This window comes from Mirounga leonina, unplaced genomic scaffold, assembly GCF_011800145.1.
Source record: "Mirounga leonina isolate KUSES-001 unplaced genomic scaffold, KU_Mleo_1.0 Mir_93, whole genome shotgun sequence".
In the NCBI taxonomy this organism is placed as follows: domain Eukaryota; kingdom Metazoa; phylum Chordata; class Mammalia; order Carnivora; family Phocidae; genus Mirounga; species Mirounga leonina.
Genome location: NW_023270854.1, coordinates 7,495,240 through 7,516,587, shown reverse-complemented (window position 1 = coordinate 7,516,587; position 21,348 = coordinate 7,495,240). Strand labels below are relative to the sequence as shown.

At 38.1% G+C, this 21,348-nt stretch overlaps 1 protein-coding gene across 3 annotated transcripts in view; it reads right to left on the bottom strand.

Annotated features, from left to right (window-relative positions):
* Window positions 1-21,348, bottom strand: part of RTTN (rotatin) — a 152,266-nt gene that overhangs the window by 129,133 nt on the left and 1,785 nt on the right. For 2 of the 3 annotated variants that reach the window (XM_034996118.1, XM_034996119.1), the window contains exons 3-10: window positions 21,013-21,190; window positions 20,153-20,242; window positions 17,741-17,831; window positions 16,227-16,341; window positions 15,151-15,301; window positions 11,297-11,462; window positions 8,989-9,170; window positions 6,965-7,080 (exon numbers count right to left, since the gene is read on the bottom strand). In XM_034996118.1, coding sequence (XP_034852009.1) covers window positions 6,965-7,080; window positions 8,989-9,170; window positions 11,297-11,462; window positions 15,151-15,301; window positions 16,227-16,341; window positions 17,741-17,831; window positions 20,153-20,242; window positions 21,013-21,190 — 1,089 coding nt within the window. Of the gene's footprint in view, window positions 1-6,964; window positions 7,081-8,988; window positions 9,171-11,296; window positions 11,463-15,150; window positions 15,302-16,226; window positions 16,342-17,740; window positions 17,832-20,152; window positions 20,243-21,012; window positions 21,191-21,348 lie in introns of those variants that run through there. The other variant, XM_034996121.1, reaches the window with a different exon arrangement.

Sequence of the window (21,348 nt, the reverse complement as noted above, 5' to 3'; positions counted from 1 at the left end):
AATATGAATTGAGTCTGTATGGTCTGAATAACATACACTTTCAAGCAAAACCTGTTATTGAAACAAAGATGGTCATACAGGTTTTAACCCAGTCATTTTTAACTTAATTCATAAATAAGGTAATATAAACTTTGAACATTTCAAAGAATACAACTCCTCAAAGTGTCCAAGAAACACTGACAAAAACTAACCATTTACTTAACCAAAAAGAAAACTTCATTTTTAAATGAAGGTATCTTCTCTAATTTAAAGGTATTTAAAAGTATCTTTATTTAAAGGTATCTTCTCTAATCCAAAGAAAATAAAACTAAAAATTAATAAAATTTAAACCAGAAGCCATTATATTAATGACTACCAGTCTAAAGAAAACAAACTAGAAACAGAGAGACAATCTTACTATTTTGACATGCAATTTTTCCACACAGCACCTCTCCATTAAAATAATACTTTTATACACCTACAAACAACATATCTGTTATTCAACATTAACTCTGACACAATTTAATGAACATTAATTTAAAATCTCAGTATTATAGAGCTTTTCTAAAACTCTATTTGTGAAACTGTTTCAAATAACCTTATTAATTCCAATAATATGTTGAGTGCTTCTCAAATAGTATAAAAAGGAAGTACTATGTAGATTCAGGCTTGCAATTTTCACCATTTCCAGCATTTTTTCTAAGCAAAAAAAAAAGATTTGTTTTAATGTTTTAAGAAAAGAAAGGATTGAAAAACAACAGAAACTGGTCCAGTTTTAATTCGCTGGGCTAGAAATGTTCAAAATGCTGTGAAGTAGTTGATGGAGAGGCTGAGGAAGGCCAGTTTTCAGAGGATATTTATAGCTTTTACAAAAGAAGGTACAGAATTAAATCAGATTAGCAAAATACTCCAAATATTCTCAATAAAACAGAATTTACAGTACAAACACAATTTCTCCACTATCTGCACATTACAAAATAGGTAGTAGATACTGTGAAGCCTCTGAAATGTGCAACTGGATTGGGCTCTGCCCCCACCCCCCATGCTTCCAGCCTCATACTCCATACTTGCCTTCCGCTGCAGCCTATGCAAACCTCCCCAGGCATTCTCCTGTGGAAGACCAAGCCCATCCTGCCTTCCGAATGGAGACCACGCTACTCAGCACCAGGGAGCACACCCTACGGCCCACCAGGGTCTCTCCCACATCCTCCACCTCGAGTTCTGTGCTGTATTGCTTGCATGCCCCCACCAGCCCCCCCTTCACCACCAGTCAGCACTATGCATTCCTCCCTGTCATTCCCTTCCCCTCTGCCAGATAAAAACCCTACCTTTACTGCTTAGCCACATCATACTTACAATTTAAGACCCAGCTCAGTCATGATTTACAAAAAGTTCCTCCCTAACCCCACCCTGGGATTCTAAGATGGGAGGGCTGTCAAGGCATCCTTGGCAATAAAACATGATTGAAAACCTAGACTCTTAAGTGACCTTGAAAAAGAAACGGAGCCTCCATTTCATCTGTAACATGTGTTATCTGCCTTACAGGGTCGTGATGATTAAGTAACTTCATAAACACAGAGTGCTTAAACAGGGACTACAACAGAGAAGTGCTATCCTTAGACTATCTTTTTAAACTATTATTCCTGTGCTCGCCTCTGTTTTACTGGTGTCACAGCAGACATATCTATCCTCCACAAGAGTGAAAAGAACTGCCTCTTATTCATCTTGCACCCCCAGTGCCTAGCATATAATGGGCAATCAAGAAATGTTTGGTGAACTAAAATAACTGTTTCTGGACTGGTGGCAGCAGCAGGGGAGGCCTCTGCTAATTAGAGATTCCACTCACCCAATTATAAATTCACAGTCGGCTTCACTTACCCTTACTGAGCCCTTACTGGGTACAAAGCCCTTCTCTCTAGATCCGTTCACAATGCTCTCAGCCCCACTTGAACTCCAACCAGCAATTCTTCAACATGCCTGAATAGCTAAGTTACCCACTCACACAGCAGGTCAGATGGGAAGGTGGAAGCAACGAGTCATAAAGGAGGAGAAAAGACTGTTTTTCATGACACTGCAATGACAGGAGCGACAGAGAGGAGAAGGGCAAAACATGAACGGCAGACAGCCCCCAGGGGCCTGGGGTTTTCTGGCATGAAGTAAAGATCCTCACTCCTTGAACCTAACTTACCATGTGAATGAAGATAAAACAGACTTGATTTCAAAGGGAAGCAAAGAAGGGATGACATACTTTATATAAGTGCTTAGCAAATTTTTTATCTTAACAAAACATAAGTTCATTAAAAATATTTTTTTCCTTTTATTTACTTCAAGGGAAATAAAAACATTCAATGGAGATGGGGGGTGCTTTTGACTATGCTTACGCAAACTGAACTATGGAGCTCCAGACATGACTGTTATTATCACTATTGGGAGAAGTCTGGAGATTTGATTACATATCCTCAGGTATCTACTTTCTGAATTGGTAGCAACACATTATTTTCCTTAAATGACTCAACAAAAATACTGCTTCTATCTTCCCTTTTAAGCTTGATAAAAGTAGGGATATTAAGAAATTCTATTGTTTGCTTCCATTAATATAGGAGGCATTCATTCTTTTAAACAAGTAAAAGTAAATCAAATATAATTTTAAGCAGTACTGTTGTATTTAACATTTCTATCATACCAATTGGCACTTCTACAACAGATTTAACCTTTAAAGTAAAAATAATTCATTGAATCATAAAAGATCAGCAGCCAAAAGTTAAAAGTGAATGACTAACTTTTACAGATAAATGTTCTGGCCAAGAAAACTTAAGTTAATTTAAGAAGGAACCGATAAAACATTCTTCACACTTCTAAGAAAAAAATCACTTGTTGAAAACCTTCAATATGTGAAAATCTTCTAAAAAGTACTACCAAATAGTATAACCTTAAGGACTAAAGAAAAACTAAGATTAAGAACTATTGTCCCTATTTTATGGATAAAGAAATTGAAGGACTTGAAACAATATATTATCCGTATTGTAAAATAATGTGTTTTTCTTTTGAAGAGGTGTGTGTGTGTCTTAAGGTTTGGGTTTTCCACACACAGGTATTGGTATTATGTAAACATCAGCATTTTGTTTTTTAGGTTCTAACCTCTATTCACAAGGATCAGGCAGTCCATAACAAAGTTTAATAAAACAAAGACAGACCTAGGTCAAAATAACATAAAGGGAAGAAAAACTGGCAACTATGGGAATCAATATATATTTTTGTGACTAATAAATTTTGCTTTTGCTTCTCTGACAAGGCAAGCATAAACAAAAAAAGAAAGACATAAGTTACCAGTTTACATTAATAAAAAAGACAGAATATCAGTTCTTCAAAGAAATCACATAATTTTAAGATGGAGATATAAAATGACAAATGATTTATGATATATTGAGATGTAAAAAAGGATATGATTTCTAATTACATGGAGACATACTGCTAGTTTACACATTTAAGAAAATAATAGGTTGTAATCTAACATTCCTGAGGTTCCTGTACACAAGTTGATCACGCATGTGAAATACTACTTATCAAAACACTTCCTTCAAAAAAATAAATAAAGCCATACTCTCCAAAATTATCTTCCCTACTGAAATACAAATAGCAAAGAACACGGCATCTAGTAGTAAAATGAACTACTGATACACATATCAACATGGCAATATCTCAGAGTAATCCTACTGAAAGCAGACAAAAAAGCATATGAGTTCATAGATACCAAATTCTAGAAAATGCAAACTATATCATGCATATTCATATGTCAAAATGTATCAAAAAACTTTTTAAAACATGTGCAACTTATTATATGTCAATGATACCTCAATAAAGCTGTTAAACACCCACACAAATATATATACACACACATATATATGAATAAACAATAAGAAATGTACAAAATCTATATGAGAAAAAGACTCTTAAAAGACAAAGATGTAGATTTCAAGAAATGGAAAGACAGAGCATGTTATTCCCAAGGTGTGAAGAAAGTCCTTCTATGATTCAAAATCCAGAACCAATTTTTTAAAAAGAAACTGATAAAGCCAGCTATATAAAAATAAACAAATGAAGGGGTTCCTGTGGCTCAGTCGGTTAGCGTCCATCCAACTCTTGATTTCGGCTCAGGTCATGATCTCAGGGTCATGGGATGGAGCCCCGCATTGGGATCCTCGCTCAGTGGGGATTCTGCTGAAGATTCTCTCTCCCTTTCCCTCTGCCCATCCCATCTGTGCTCACGCTCTCTCCCTCTCTCTCTCAAATAAATAAATCTTTTTAAAAAAACAAACAAATGAATAAAAGATTTTGCATAGTCAAAAGCGTCATTAGGAAGAAAGAAAAACCTGAGGGAATAACACTGCAACTTGTCTTGGAAAGTCAAAGTCCTTAATATATAAAAGCTTGTAGAAATCAGTTAAAAGAATAAAAGACCAATGACCCAAGAGATAAATGGATGATAAATGGATAAATGCCTGGACTGTTTATAGAAAAAGAAATAAAAATGACCCTTAAAGTTACAAAAAGATGCTCAACTTTACTCATACAGAAAAACAAATTAATACTACACTGACATATCATATCTCACTTATCAGAATGGCAAAAATGTGAGGTTTGACTATAAACCCTACTGCTGAGTGTGTAGGAGAAAACACATTCTAATAAACTGCTGGGGAGTGAATGAAATGGCATAGCCATAAAGGAGAATGCAACAACATCTATGATTTAAAATACATTTACTTTTTCAATTTAAGGATAGTTGACAGACAATGTTACATTTAGTTTCAGGTGTACAGTACAGTGATTCCACAAAAACTTTATGCTATGCTCACAAGTGTAGCTCCCATCTGTCACCATATGATGTTATTACAATATCATTGATTATATTCCCTATGCCGTACGGCTGTACCTTTCATCCCCATGACTTAGACATTCCTTAACTAGAAGCCTGTACCTCTCACTCCCCTTCATCCATTTTGCCAGTCCCCACATCCACCCTCCCTCTGACAACCTGTTTGATACAGCAATGCTACTTAAAGAAATCTACCCTAGAGACACACTTGTACATGTATGAAATGACATATGCACGTTATTCATATCACATAATTCATATTAGCAATTGAGTCCAACAATAGGAGACTGGCGAATAAACACACACTGAGATACTCGTAGCCTATAAAACAGAAGGATGAACACCTCCACATATGGACATGAAAAATTCTCCATACCTATTATTCCGTGCACATGGGATATATATATATATTTTTTTTAAAGATTTTATTTATTTATTTGAGAGAGAGAATGAGATAGAGAGAGCATGAGAGGGTGGAGGGTCAGAGGGAGAAGCAGACTCCCTGCTGAGCAGGGAGCCCAATGCGGGACTCCATCCTGGGACTCCAGGATCATGACCTGAGCCGAAGGCAGTTGCTTAACCAACTGAGCCACCCAGGTGCCCCGGGGATATATTTTTAAGTTATAAAAACAAGGTGTAAAACCACATGTGACATACTACCTCTTATGTAAGATGTGGGAAGAGCAATGAGAATCTACATGCTTACCCGCTTATGTTTGCAAAAACTAAAATAAAAATGGAAAAAATAAACCAGAGAACAGGATGACAGGGGAACATCTCTGAATTACATGTTTACGAGGAGAAAATAATTCCCAAAAGTAAAAACAAATATAACTGTATAATAAACTGTTAACAGAGAAAAGAATTCTTTCAAGTGACTTTGAGGCACAGTTTTTTGACTGTATATTCTTTTTTCTTTTAAGATTTTTATTTATTTATTTTAGAGAGAGAGAGAAAGTACATGCAAGAGAGAGCTTGAGTGGGGGGAGGGGCAGAGGGAGAGAGAGAATCTGGACTCTATGCTCAGCACAGAGCCCAACGTGGGGCTCAAGCTCCTAACTCTGACATCACCTGAGCCAAAATCAAGAGTCGGATACTCAACTGACTGAGCCACCCAGGTGCCCCTTGACTACGTATTTTTAGTGAGATTTAGTCTAAGTCAAAAAGAAATGCCAAGGGCGCCTGGGTGGCTCAGTTGGTTAAGCGACTGCCTTCGGCTCAGGTCATGATCCCAGGGTCCTGGGATCGAGCCCCGCATCGGGCTCTCTGCTCGGCGGGAAGCCTGCTTCTCCCTCTCCCACTCCCCCTGCTTGTGTTCCCTCTCTCACTGTGTCTCTCTCTGTCAAATAAATAAATGAAATATTGGGCGCCTGGGTGGCTCAGTTGGTTAAGCGACTGCCTTCGGCTCAGGTCATGATCCTGGAGTCCCGGGATCGAGTCCCGCATCGGGCTCCCTGCTCGGCAGGGAGTCTGCTTCTCCCTCTGACCCTCCTCCCTCTCATGCTCTGTCTCTCATTCTCTCTGTCTCAAATAAATAAATAAAATCTTTAAAAAAAAAAAAAAAAGAACTGCCAAGAAATCTTGAACTTTATCGGTTATTGATCACAGTGATACAAACACTACTATTCTGAAATTACTTAGTATGAAATTACTGAAGGTTAAAGCTAATGAGCAATTATGTTGATATTGCTAAAAAACAAGAGTTTCTATGAGCAACAGTACAAAATATGAGCAAGGAAATACAAGTTTAAAATCAGAAATACAGCAATCTGAACTCTTTTTTTAAAATACGTATTTCCTAGTTCAATTACTAAAAGAAAAAAAATATGACAGTAGCTATAAAGGACCCCTTTGGCCTGATTTTAGTTCAATATATATCCCCCATTACAAGTAACCAGAATCAAAAATTAATTAATTAATTAGTTAATTAATTAAAGTAACCAGAATTTCTAGAGAAATGGCCTGTTCCAGAATGCACAAAATAAGCCTGGGACATAGTGGCTGGAAATAAAGCTTTCAAAGACTAATGAGACAATGAAACCAGCTTAAAAGGATCAAAATAAAATAAAATACTATTTACCATATCCCAAGGAAAACACTGATTCTCACCATATCTATAGCAAAAAGACTGCTGTCATCCCAGATATCTTCTGAAATTGCTTCACCAATAAGTATCATATCCTCTGCAAGCAATTCCAGAACTCTTATTATCATTTGTCTACTACCTAGGAATATAAACAGGAGATAAGAAAAAACGTTAACTTTCAAATGAACAGCTAGATATCATACTGCTCAATCCTCTAGTCAGTCATGCCCCCAAACTCCTATTTCTCTTTTTATTTTTTTGATGTCTTTAGAATCACTGAAAGAGATGAACAGGGAAGTCACAATCTATAACCACCATTAACATCTCTGTTCCAATCACAATACTATTTAACCACAACAAATCCAATGTGCTCATAAGTGAGAAAGATATTCAAAAAGAAAGTAGCGAAATCTAACTAAAAACGCTGTGAGGTTGATTAAGATTTTTCTAATTCAGAGACCGTCTGTGTTACATATAATATGTGACAAAGCACCAGGTTAGGTTTAGAAAATGCATTCTGTGAATCTCCCATTTAGTGCTAGAAGGCTTAATCCTTGTCAGAAGTATTACACCACACCTGAGCGGCCTGGGAATCTGAGCTTCCACTGGACCAACTAAAGTAATAAATGTGCATGATGGCGTTTGCTGAAGAAACTTCAAGAAAATCCACCTGAAACAGGTTCTCAAGCCTCTATTAACTTAAAAGTCTATAAAAATTCCAAATGAGGGGCACCTGGGTGGCTCAGTCAGTTGAGTATCTGACTCTTGATTTTGGCTCGGGTCATGATGTCAGGGGTTGAGCCCCACATCGGGCTCCCTGCTCATCAGGGAGTCTGCTTGAGGATTCTCTCTCTCTCCCCAACCCCCGCCCCTGAACTGCCCCCTGCTCATATGCGCACGCTCTCTCTCTCTCTCAAATAAGTAAATAAATCTTTAAAAAAAAATTCCAAAAGAAACTGTTCTGTCACACCCACCAAAGCAATCTCTTTTCTCCACAGAGACAGAATAACAAAGGAACTCTACCACCTGTAAGGTGAACATTCAATCAAGACTTCCCTGTCCCACATACCAAAGGTCAATTTCCAATGAATGAAAGTAAAGCAAACTACCAGATCATAAAGGTCTAGATTAACTGTTCCATTAGAATGGCTGGAGCAAGTCCTCTTAGAAATCCCTTATGATATTGAACAATTACAAATTATGCAATAATTTATCATAAAAGGGCAAGAGAACATTTAGAAAATTTTATGTACCAAGATATAACTTTATAGTTATCACTCTGACTTTTTACAGCAAATTAAGAAAGGTTAAATGAGAATTCATTAAATCTAAAACTCTTCTTCTCAGTGTACCATGCAGACAAACATATATACTTTATGATGCCAAAGTTCAGCCTTTCTTTATTTCACATTACTAGTACATGAATTCATATGTGCTTCTAACTCCTGGAAGCAGAGTTATTCAGTCAGTGGTAAGTTAGGGTTATTTGGTTTTCCTCAGGATAAAAACATTTTCAGCACTTCCCAAATACAAACCTCCATCCTGCTTCCCGCCCCACCACCTCCAAGCAGGCAAAAATAAGACACAGCGCTTGAAGAACCATTCAAATAGGACAGATTCTTTATTGATACTCTATCCAAACAATGCTCATGGCATCCACATTTACTTAGGAGATAAAAAGACTATATTAAGTGCTTAAAAATTTGTATCCCAGGGGCACAAGCATCTGCCTTCGGCTCAGGTCATGATCCTGGGATCCTGGGATTGAGCCCCTCACATGGGGCTCCCTGCTCAACAGGTAAGTGTGTTTCTCCCTCTGCCCCTCCCCCTGCTTGTGCACGCACTCTCTCTCTCTCTTTCAAATAAATAAATAAAATCTTTAAAAAAACAACAAAAAAAAGAACAAGAAGCATTTGTATCCCAAAAGATAAGTAAATACAGATTCTAAATGTCATAACATAGGCGAAAAAAAGAAAAATAAAAGTCCCTGAAAACAGACAAAACAAAGACAAATTATATAAAAAGAACTACAACTTCAAAAACTAACCTGTTCTTAAGAGAGGAACTGCTGATTCCAGAATAGAGACACAGAACTGGGGAAGACTGAGCTGCTGGAATTGTAGTTCCAGAGTGTCTTCAGTCTCTAGCTCTGGCAGATCTACGTGAACCACATCCAAAGGCGAATGCACAGATATCCGAGAGTTCACAGGAGCATGACTACTACTTCCACTGTAAAATAAAGGATAATCCTTGAATGTGGAAACAGCTCACAAACAGGTTTCCTGCCTCTCTGCTATCTGGCATATTAGAAGCTTCACTTTAGACACAACTACATAGCTTCATGCAACAATCCTGGTCAGATTTGAGAAACCCTGACAAATTTATAAGATTGAATTTCATAAAGATGACTCGAAATTGTAAATGAAACCAAAAATGCATTTATATATTGCTTTTTAAAATGACGTTCCTGAAATTCCTCTAAGAGCAATCAACATTAGCACTAATAACCCATTCATTTCTAGAGAAGAGCAAGCCAATTCATAACAAAGTTCTTCTGTAATCAACTTATAGAGGCCAAACTAAATCGTTTAGTTTCCTAGATTTTCTGTGATTTTCACCAAATGTTCTAAGTAAGCCAATGTTAGCAACCGAAGATTGCTAGAAAATGCCAGAAAAACATGAGGAGAAATGGATTACTTCATTTAGTACATTCAACATTACATCATGATTTTGAAAATATACCAAAAAGTGGAACATCCCATCTTCCTTGGCTTTCTTCATAGAAATTCTTACCGAAGTGATGGGGTGAGGATAAAGTGCTATAGAAAGGGCCGAACCTCGGGCGCCTGGGTGGCTCAGTCGGTTAAGTGACTGCCTTCGGCTCAGGTCATGATCCCGGGGTCCTGGGATCGAGTCCCGCATCGGGCTCCCTGCTCTGCGGGGAGCCTGCTTCTCCCTCTCCCACTCCCCCTGCTTGTGTTCCCTCTCTCGCTGTCTCTCTCTCTGTCAAATAAATAAATAAATAAATCTTAAAAAAAAAAAAAAAGGGCCGAACCTCACATTTACAAATTTCTGACTTTTAATATTATCCATAAGTGAAGCTGAATCACAGATACACTAATGCTACCGAACGTGGAAAACTCCAAAAATTAAATATATGTTTTGTCATTTCTTCAATTTCAACATCCCAAAATAGGAAAATGAGGTGGGCTTCTCTCCAACTCTAAAGGGCTCCATGAGGAAGGTGCTCAGTGAGGAGTGAAAATGCATGCACATGCAGCACTCTAGATACCGCCTAGAGAACAAGACAGAAGGCTTTCTACGAGTAAAGAGGAAAGCTGTGTCTGCCCAACACCAGCTCCCACAGAAGGATTAGGGGCGCAGGCTCTCAGACCATACTGTCCACACCTCTGCCCTCCTCTTTACCAACTGTATAAACGCGGGTAAGGTCACTGCCTTTCCAAAGCAGGCTCGTCTGTGAAGTGATGATGATGGTGATGCTATTACAGGACTGTCAGGAGGACAGCTAAAGGAGATAACACATGTACGGCACTTGGCATAAGACCAAGCACGCAGCCAACCCGAATCAGTGTGAGCCTGCAGCCGCAGGGGCACGAGTGAAAACCAAGCCAAAAACCAGTGTTCATCTCACCGAGCATTTATTAAGACACCACCAAAGAAGAAATCAGTATGTTCGTAAGATGCCTGTAGCCTAAGGAAGAGGTAACACACAAACACCACGCCAATCCCCTTAAGCAAAGTTGATATATAAAAACCTGTACTTACACAAATAAGTAAAATATCGTAAATTGTGCATCTTAACGGAATCTTCGTTTTATAGTCGCTAATCATTCTCTTTAATAATAAATACTGATGTTATGATTAGACTTACAAATGTGGGTTTAAAATATCATCAAAATGTATCTATCATCTAAAGCTATGCTTTTAAACTAGATCGCATTTCATTTGTGGCTGATAAAAACAATTCAAGAGGTCAGAATTTTCATTCTTTTTTTAATGAAATAGAAAACAAAATATAGTTCACTATGTAGCATATGGAATCAAAGTACTGTTTTGTGAACATCTTGTTTTGGCAGGGACACACACACAGGTGTGCACACACGCAAACACACATACACACACACGTAAGAGCATATGTCTATGTACAGAGTATTGAGTTGAATGTAGTATTGTTTCTTACTGTAGGTCATGGTCAAAAAAGTATGAAAACAACTGGTTCAACATCAGGCCAATACTTATGGTAATGTTCCAAAAGAGACGACAGAGAAAAATATTAATCTCCCTCCGAAACTAAAACACACACACACAAGTTAACCAGGCTTTTCAACGGTCACCTGGAAGACACGGCGTCCCAATCCTGGCCATCTCCTCTGGGTCGCTGGCCTGTGCGTCCAACCACAGAAGGCCGGGGACTACTGCTTCCCGGAGAAGGATTCTGGGAATGATGAGTAACTCTAACTTCATGACAGTAAGACAAAGAAGAATTTTGGGAAACTGTATCTGAGGGAAAAAAAAGAATGAAATTATCCCTCAATAGTGACAAATAAGGATTATATAGTTTTTATATGTCATTCTTCCAAAAGACATTAACAAAGTTAAGATAATGGAAACACTTCTATTGGGGTAAAAGTAAAGGTCAACCTTTTCTGCGAGTACTCACTTAGCACATTTAGATTTATAACTAACCTGATTATATGCAGCCTTCTAGCCAGCATTATTGACTTGTAACATTCGGGACTGCCAAAGCAGAATAACAGGTCACTCCCCTGCTCAAAATTCTATGAGAAACCCTACCTCAAACTACATGTAAAAATGAACTCAAAAAGTAAACCTAAATATGAGTTAAAACCATAAAACTCTTAGCAGAAAATACAGAGGTCAGTCTTCATGTCTTGGATTGGCAATACATCCTTAGACATGAAACCAAAGGCAGGACCAAAGAAAACAAAGATAAACTGGACTTCATTGAAATCAAAAACTTTTGTGCGTTAAAGGACATTATCAAGAAACTGACAACCTACAGACTGAGAAAAAATATTTGCAGATCATGTATCTAAAGAGGACTTTATAACCAGGGTATATAAAGAACTCCTAAAACTCAACAAGAAACAAACAAACAGGGGCGCCTGGGTGGCTCAGTTGGTTAAGCGGCTGCCTTCGGCTCAGGTCATGATCCTGGAGTCCCTGGATCGAGTCCCGCATCGGGCTCCCTGCTCAGCAGGGAGTCTGCTTCTCCCTCTGGCCTTCCTCCCTCTCATGCTCTCTGTCTCTCATTCTCTCTCTCTCAAATAAATAAATAAAATTAAAAAAAAAAATTAAAAACAAACAAACAAACAAACAAACAAAAAACCAAAAAACCATGAGCACCTGGGTGGCTCAGTCGGTTGAGCTTCCAACTCTTGATTTTGGCTCAGGTCATGATCTCAGGGTCATGAGATCAAGTCCCACCTTAGGCTCCGTGCTCAGCAGGGAGTTCTGTTTGAGACTCTCTCTCTTCCCCTCCTCCTTCCTCCCCAACCCCCCCCACCCCCGCAAGCTCTCCCTCTCTCTAAAATAAGTAAATAAAATCTTAAAAAAAAAAAGCCACCCAATTTAAAAATGGGCAAAGGACTTTAAAAGACATTTTTCCAGGGGCACCTGGGTGGCTCGGTCAGTTAAGCACCTACCTTCAGCTCAGGTCGTGATCTCAGGGTCCTGGGATCGAGCCCCACGGGGAGCCCGCTTCTCTCCCTCCTTCTACCCCTCCCCCCTGCTCATGCTCTCTCTTGCATGCTCTCTCTCAAATAAATAAATAAAATCTTTTAAAGATAAATAAATTAAATAAAATAAAAAGGGAAAATAACAAGTGTTGACGGCTCGTGGAGGAACTGGAAGCCTCATGGGTTGCCAGTGTGGACAGCCACTGTGGCAAACAGTTTGATGGTTCCTCAGACAGCTAAACGTAGAATAACATGACCCAGCAATTCCACTCTTAGGTATATACCCAACAGAACTGAAAACAGGGGCTAAAACAGATATACGATATTCACCAAAACATTATTCACAAGAGCCAAAAGATGAGAACAACTCATGTGTCCATCAACAGATAAATGAATATGCCAAATGTGGGATATCCATACAGTGGAATATTATTTATCCATAAAGAGGAATGAAGTTCTGACACAGCTGAAACATGGATGAACCTTGAGAACATGATGCTCAGTGAAATGAGCCAGACACAAAAGGACAAATATTGTATGACTCCACTTGCATGAGGTCCCAAGAACAGACAAATTTAGAGACAGAATGTAGATGAGAGATTACCAGGGGCTGCAGAGGGAAGGGGACATGAAGAGCATGGCTACACGGTCACAGATCTTCTATTTAGGTTGATGAAAAACATTTGAGAACAGATAATGGTGATGGTTGCACAAGAGGGTGAAAGCAATTAATGCCAACAAAATTGCACATTTCTAAATGGTTATGAAGGCAGATTTTATGCTATACATATTTTACCATAATTTTTTTAAAGAATTAAGTAAAATAAAGGCATCTGCAGAGGGAAAAAGAAAGTTCTCCAAGAGCTTCTCACTGCACTGCAAAGAAAATATGAAACACTTCCCAAGATCTATAAATCCCTGTACACTGTGGCCCCTGGCTACCTCTCTGATCTCATCCCATCCCCTCTCTGCTCCCCATTTCCCGATTACTGCACTCCACTCACACGCCAGCCTGGCTTTTGTTCCTCAGGCATGTCACCTCATTTCCGAGGCCCCCGACCCTCCAGGAATACTGTTTCTGCAGCTCTTCAAGTGGATGGTTCCTTCTCACCCTTCAGGTCACCTCCTCTGAGAAGCTCTCCCTGCCCATCCTATCCAGGTAAGCTGTACTTCCTGGTCACCTTCGGTCACATCACTCTTCCTATTTCCTTTGAGCACTTCTGATCTGAAACAAACTTATTTACTCATTTACTACCTTTCCCCAACCTTATCTCAGATAAGCTCAGAAGGGTGGGGACCTTAACCGCTTTGTTCAGTGTTATACCCTCTAGAGACTAGAACATCAACTGGCATATGGTTGGTGATAAATAAACATTTAATACATGAATAAATCTTCAAAGACACTATTTTTATCAACATTGTAACTCTTATTCTGATGAAATATGGGGTACCTACAGCTCTCTGTTTTCAGTCATTTGCAAAATGCTCTAGCTCAAGAATGTTAATGAGGAACCCTATACCCTCTGAGATCTGTAATAAAGTTAATGTACAGCATAAGTATTCAAGTAGTATAGGATCAGTGAAACTCTGAACAGAATAGGGATTAACTGTGAAGCATGATGACAAATCACTGTAATTTGATATTCAACTTTCAATGCGTAAGTGCACAGAATTCCTAGGTTGTAAATACTGTTTTGACAAAGCCAGTCTAGTGCTCTATTTGGCCATTAGGTGGTGCTTTTTTCCCTTAAAAGTCTGGCACTGCTATCATGTAATAAATAACTACATCACAAGTTGCATAAAAATAGTTTTCATAAAATACAAATCGGGGACACCTGGCTGGCTCAGTAGGTAGAGCATGCAACTCTTGATCTTGGGTCATGAGTTCAAGCCCCATGTTGGGTGCAGAGATTATTTTAAAATAAATAAATAAATAAAATATACCAAAAGTTTAAAAAAATATATTTATTAAAAAAATACAAATTATTCTTTTTCAAACCAAACAATCTATTAATACAAGTAACTTCATAAAATGCCCATGGTCCCACGTGAATAGCTGAACTCAGAATTCTGGTCCCTAGCTTCCAACAACACTGTATGCATAAGAGAAAAGAAAGACATCTTGCAAATGGCTCTTATCAAAAAAAAGAGGATGGACTGAATGGAGCACTGGGTGTTATACGCAAACAATGAATCATGGATCACTACATCAAAAACTAATGATGTAATGTATGGGGATTAACATAACGTAACATAACATAATAAATAAATAAATAAATAAATAAATAAATAAATAAATAAATAAAAAAAAGAGGACGGGATCAGGAGTGGTTCTGTCATTCACATACTTGGTTTTCAAAGATAATCATTTAATTACATTTAGGAATGAGGAGTTTATGTTGTGAAAATTATACAGTAAGTGTAACAGGGAATACTCAGAAGAATCTGTAAATACCACCAGTGACTAATGAATAAATAAACATAAATACCTTGTTTACTAGAGAAAAAACCCGGATCTCGGTGAAAGTTAAGTCTGTTTCTTAAGGATGTGCACAGCTGCTGCAAGCAAGACACTGACTGTAAAGCCAGGCGATGTTTTCCGTCTCCTCCGAAGGCCAGTTTCAACAGAGATAAAAGGCTCTGAAATAAAGAAGAGCAATGAAAATGATCCAGGGAAGGTGGATGTGGAGTTTCAGTAAGGTCAAATGAATAACCGAAGGAAATAAAATAACTTGAAAGATACTTGTAAAACCAAGAAACAAGAAATAGGCAAAAATGACTTAGCATAATGCAAGAAGACGGGATAAAACAAGAAAATAAAATTTAAATAGACTAGTCAGTGTTTGTTGTATCTAAAATCTGATGGCTGAGTACCTATTCTGAGAGAACACATGAATTATTCCCCATTCAGAACATTAAGTTACACAGTACTTCTTAAAAATCACAGCAAGCCTTTGGCATCTCAAAACAGCTAAATCATTTTGCCACCTTTTGGCAACTAACAGCTTTTCCTCTGCTATCTTTGGACAACTGCAACAGTATGTATTAATAGCTGCCATTCAGAGGCATCCATTCCAGCCCCGGGATTGGTGATTGAGGCTGTGGATATGCCACGATCCCAGACCTGGGATCCCAAGCTCTACTATACAAACTAATAGACCAGATTGCAAAGAATCCATCTAAACTGCTCACTACCACCTATTTCCACAGCATCTAGCACTGTGCCTTACACATCCTAAATACTCAAAAAGCGATGCTATTCTCACTGTTAAGAAGGGTTACTGCTGCCCAGCCTCAATTTCTAAAGTCTATTCTCCTCTTTAGGTGACTCATAAAAGGTAAATTCAAGGTGGCCAAACTGGGCCTGTATGTGTCAAATGAGACTACCTCCTATCTGAAGAACTACCACTATCCAAAGAAGTAAGACAGAAGTGGTTTCAGGAACCAAATACTTCATTTTTTTAAATATGGTAAATTCCTTCTGAAGGACTCCTACTTTGCAAAATTTGTTTCACTATAAAAAGTTCTCTATTTCAAATCTAAAACAATCACAGAGGATACATACCTGAACAATTTTTGGCCTTTGAAGGAAAATTTCAGCAGGAAAATCTTGCATGATTACATCCTTCAATAGTTCACAGGTGTTCCAAATTAAAGTGTGGTTACTACTTCTTAAAGAGCTACCAAAAAATACATACATACATAAATAGCATTATTTATTTTTAAACAGAGTTCATCTATACGGGATTGTAAGTAACCTAGTGGCATAATGACTCTATCAACAGTCCTCGGGTCTCAGCTGAGATTTCACTTCCCCTGGGAAGCCTTCCTGGATCTTTTCCCTAATCAAAAACTTTGGGGTAGGTCCTTCCTCCATATGCCTACATTTGGTACTAAGGCAACTGCATGTTGACTTTCTGTCCCCCACTAGACCCTCCTCAAGAGCAGGCAGTACACAGTATCCACCAACGTATGCCAAGACTATCACAATGCTACAAGATGAAACCAATGAAGTCAAAGGGCACAGAATGCAATGAAATCTGCTAAATGAATTAGGAAGACAGAACATTTAATAGCAAATACCGAGTTAAATTCTAGAAATTAAATTCCTTACTGCTCTTCCCTGGTCTAGTGAATCAAGCTGGGATTCTCCTCTTATCCCAAACAGAGGACACCCCTCACCTTCTCAGACAATATACGCCCTCCTAGGGATTCAGCAACTGTTTACGTCCCACCCCAAGAATCCATAGCCCCTCTCTCACCCCAGCTCCAGTCCACCACCCACCAACCAGAGGTGTGTACTAGAAATCATATCTCCTCCGAGGCCTGACTCAGAGCTGACATCAAAACCCCCCCTACCCCTTTCCCACGCAGACTCTACTCTTCAATATGTTGTTCCAAGAGAGTTTACTGATGCCATTGAAGTGCCAGCATCAAAAAGCATTTAACAGCGTCCAGCTGTTTATCTAGTCCTAACTCTAGCAAGTTGGGTCTTTACATGGTCAACTGAAGATACTATCCACTAAAGAAGACTACATTTATGTTTAATTTTTTCCATTTTTTTTTTTTAAAGATTTTATTTATTTATTTGACAGAGAAAGACAGAGCGAGAGAGGGAACACAAGCAGGAGGAGTGGGAGAGGGAGAAGCAGACTCCCCGCCGAGCAGGCAGCCCGATGCGGGACTCAATCCCGGGACTCCAGGATCATGACCTGAGCCGAAGGCAGTCGCTTAACCAACTGAGCCACCCAGGCGCCCCTAATTTTTTCCATTTTTATTAACTAAGGGCATAAGCAATGGCCAATCAGAGAATCTGGTCAATAAGAGATGACTCATGCCACCAAGAAGTATACAAGATTCCAACCACAAAAACAAAACAAAACCTTCATGTGTAGCCAGATAATGGCAAAGAGCAATTTTCTGCCTTGCTTTTTGAAACTGAAAATCATTCATATATTCCCATTACTACCTTTCACAGCCACTTAGTATCTTTTTTCCTGGTGAAAATGTGCAGTAATAGCAACCAGATTTAATGGCTATAAATGAACCAAAATACCTGACACACATCAGGTACCGTACCTTTCATTAGAGGAGAGAACATGTCTATCCGTTGTAGTCAGAGGTAGCCAAGGAAATGTAGAAAACTTCAAACACTTCACAGTCTGATTTACTGTTAATGGAACAGCAAAATTTAAGGGATCAAAGGCAATGTTGAAAGACTCACAATATTAAGAGTAAGGCTTCACCCTTAAAAACAAGTCCTCAAAGTTATATCTTACAGTAACTTAAAATATACCAAACAAGGTCAGCTGCAAATTTGTTCCCTAACAAGATAAACAACAGAGCTGTTTTCATAATTTACACAGAACCATATATTATTATTAGAAGGGCATTAAATACAAACTAATATTGAATGACATTTAGAGCTTCCATTATATTTTCTATTTTACCCTGCTGCTAACCAGAACACAGAGCTTAAATTTAACATAAAAGGAACTGGCATTTGGAGATCTTTAATTGTAGAAATTAAAAATGACATAGACATAACCATATACTATATTTAATTAGTCATGTTCAAATATCCTAAATGGTGTTAGATGTTTAAACTTCTTTGAAGATGACTTGAAGACCATAAGGTTGAAGATCAAATATCAGCACTCAGGATTAAAAGAAATCTGAGAAACCAACAGTTTTAAGCTACCCCATTCCAATTATTTTTTAACAGATCTCATATTGTACAAGTTAAGGTGGCAATGCTCAGAAACAGTATCTAGTATCTACATAAACCCTTCCAAGTGGCAAATATTCTTCCTGCCAAATGCTTTGAAAAGAGCATGAAATCGTTGAATATAGATAACAGCATTATTAAATTCCCAATATAGCACAGTTGTTTCTTTCAAAAGTGCTAAGACCCGGGGCGCCTGGGTGGCTCAGTCGGTTAAGCGGCTGCCTTGGGCTCAGGTCATGATCCCAGGGTCCTGGAATCAAGCCCTGCATCGGGCTCTCTGCTCAGCAGGAAGCCTGCTTCTCCCTCTCCCGATCCCCCTGCTTGTGCTCCCTCTCTCGCTGTCTCTCTCTGTCAAATAAATAAATAAAATCTTAAAAAAAAAAAAAGAGTGCTAAGACCCAAGCAGGATTTACTTTCTAACAGAAAAGTAAAAGGTGGGTAGGACACATTTATACCGCACTCAGAAAGATGTGTCCAAAATAAGCCATATTGTCAATCCACAAACTGCAACTCACATAACAAAATGTTACCATCTCAATGGTCCCTAACGTTTTCCACCTTCCCAGCCCTGGACATACTCTCTCCCTTCAGATGTCTCTCACTGTCACTCAATGAAGCCTCTTAATCATAAACACAAAGAAACTACCATCTCAAAAACGGAGGCTCCCTAACAAGCGTAACAAAACTTTTTCAGAAAGAAAAGGTCTAAACAAGTTTTCAGTTCTTTCTTAGGCTGTTATTCAACCAGAGAGTTTCTAAGGAAGCATTTTAATAATGGAGGGCTTCCAAACAATTAAACTGAATACTTGACATAAGCAGTTATATCCTTGGACACAACCTTTTCATTGCAACTGTGCAGGCAATAAACTGTTAGGTACATGTTTACTTAATTATTCCCTAACTGCATTATCCAGAATAAAGGTTTTATCCTTCTAAGCCTCAGTGCCTTCATCAGTAAAATGGAGATAGTAACAATATCAATTTCACTGGAACGCCAGTGAAGATTCATTCATTCATTCATTCAAAGAATACACAGAGGGCCTAATAAGTTTTTGGCATTGTTCTGCTCACTGGGGATAAAGCAGTATTCACAGCTATTATTAAGCTTATAAACAGGGAGACAAAAAGAGGTAAATAAATACGTAATTTCAGATTATGATGTATGTTAGGAAGAAAACTAGACATAGACAGAAAGTGATCACTAGCTAGAGTCCTCAGGAAGTTCTCTCTGAGGAAGTAACATGTGAGCAGAGACACAGCCAGACATGAAAAAACTTGGAAGAGATTCCGGGGAGAGAGAGAGGCTCTAAATCAGAACTCTTCAATCAACTGGATGCTGGGATAAAGATAAATGAAGAAACCCAAATGATCCTGAGTCTTTGGCTTGAGTAACTGGATGAACAGTACCACTTAGTGAGCTGGAGAATAAATACCATGACATATATATAGTGCATGGCACCGTTCCTGACAAATCTGTGTTCAGTAGGCCCTGAGGACTACTGCCACCGTCACCACCCACCTCCAGAATTGCTCGAATGCAGTTAGAATAACATAAAATGTTACCATTTAGACTCTACATCTTAAACTAATTTGAGGAAACTGAAACATTCAGTTCAGTGCTGAAACATTCAAGTTGGACCACAATATGTCTACACCAACGAAGAAAAGTACATTAATTTCTGATTTACCAAGTCAACAGCATCTACTCTCTCTCTCTCTCTCTCTCTCTCTCTCTCTCTCTCTATATATATATATATACACACCCATTGGTCGTGGAGACACTTCCATCTGCTGGAAATTACTTTTGTCTTGAGGAAAATATCCTATTAAAATTTCAGGTTGTTGTGGCAATTCTGAGAAGAAAATATATATTACTATATTACTGGTTCTTTATTTGCTAAAAGTGAAATTTACTCTTTTCAAATATTAATGTTTCTCTTAAGTTTTACAATCATTTTAAAAACTAGAAAAATAACAGTTTTTTTTTACCTGAAGAGTCTCCTTATAGAGGAAAAAAATGTAAATGCTGAGCAAGTTTTTAATGGGGGGGTCCCCTCCCTTTTAAGATTCAGCAAATACAACTATTTGTTGTAATAAAAACATCCATAATGTACATAAAGAATCTGTTACAAAGTATTTATTCAAGGGCTCATCTCTGCTTCTTAGCCCATCTCCTCCTCTCTCTTACTCCAGTTATGTAGCTCCTGACCACTTCAACCTTCGGGAATCAAGCACTATCTTTCAGTATCTTTGACGACTCTCTGTCACATGTGATTACAAATTCAGCAGTTCAGTTGCAATAAGAATGGGAACACAATATTGTTATTATTGCTATTGTTGAAAATTTGTTATTATTGTAGAAGTAATCTGTAAAGTAGTCTCAAAAAAGAAAATCTCTGGCATCTAAGGCCCCTTGACCAAAAAAGCAACGAATACAAATGTATCCTCCTCTGAATAACTGTAGAAGGCGGGGAAAAGGTCAAGCTCATGTAACTTAATGCGAGAACATGATCTTTTTTTTTTTTTTTTTTTTTAACCTAAGGTCCCTTTCCTTAGAATTAAACACTAGAACCAATATATTTCTATTTTAACAGAATGCGTCACATTGATTCCAAAGAGTTACCAGTTTGTTTGGTTTGGTAAGATGCAGAATATAGCGCAGCATCTTCTGAAGGAAGAATAAAAAGTCCATCCAGAATGCCATCAATTTCAGCCTGCAGATTCGGCTCCACATTAGAACGAAGTTTAGATAAGAATTCGACTGCACCAAGATCAACCAAATGCTGGACTGCTGGGGAATACTGAAATAAGAAGAGGAGAGTCTTGAGAATAACCCATATATATCAAAATTTCTACACTTTGTCTTACAGCAACAAAAACATGAAATTATTTTTAGTATTCTAGATATTCCTTTTTTAAAAAATAAATCTTGCATTGATACATGTAAAAGTAAAGAACT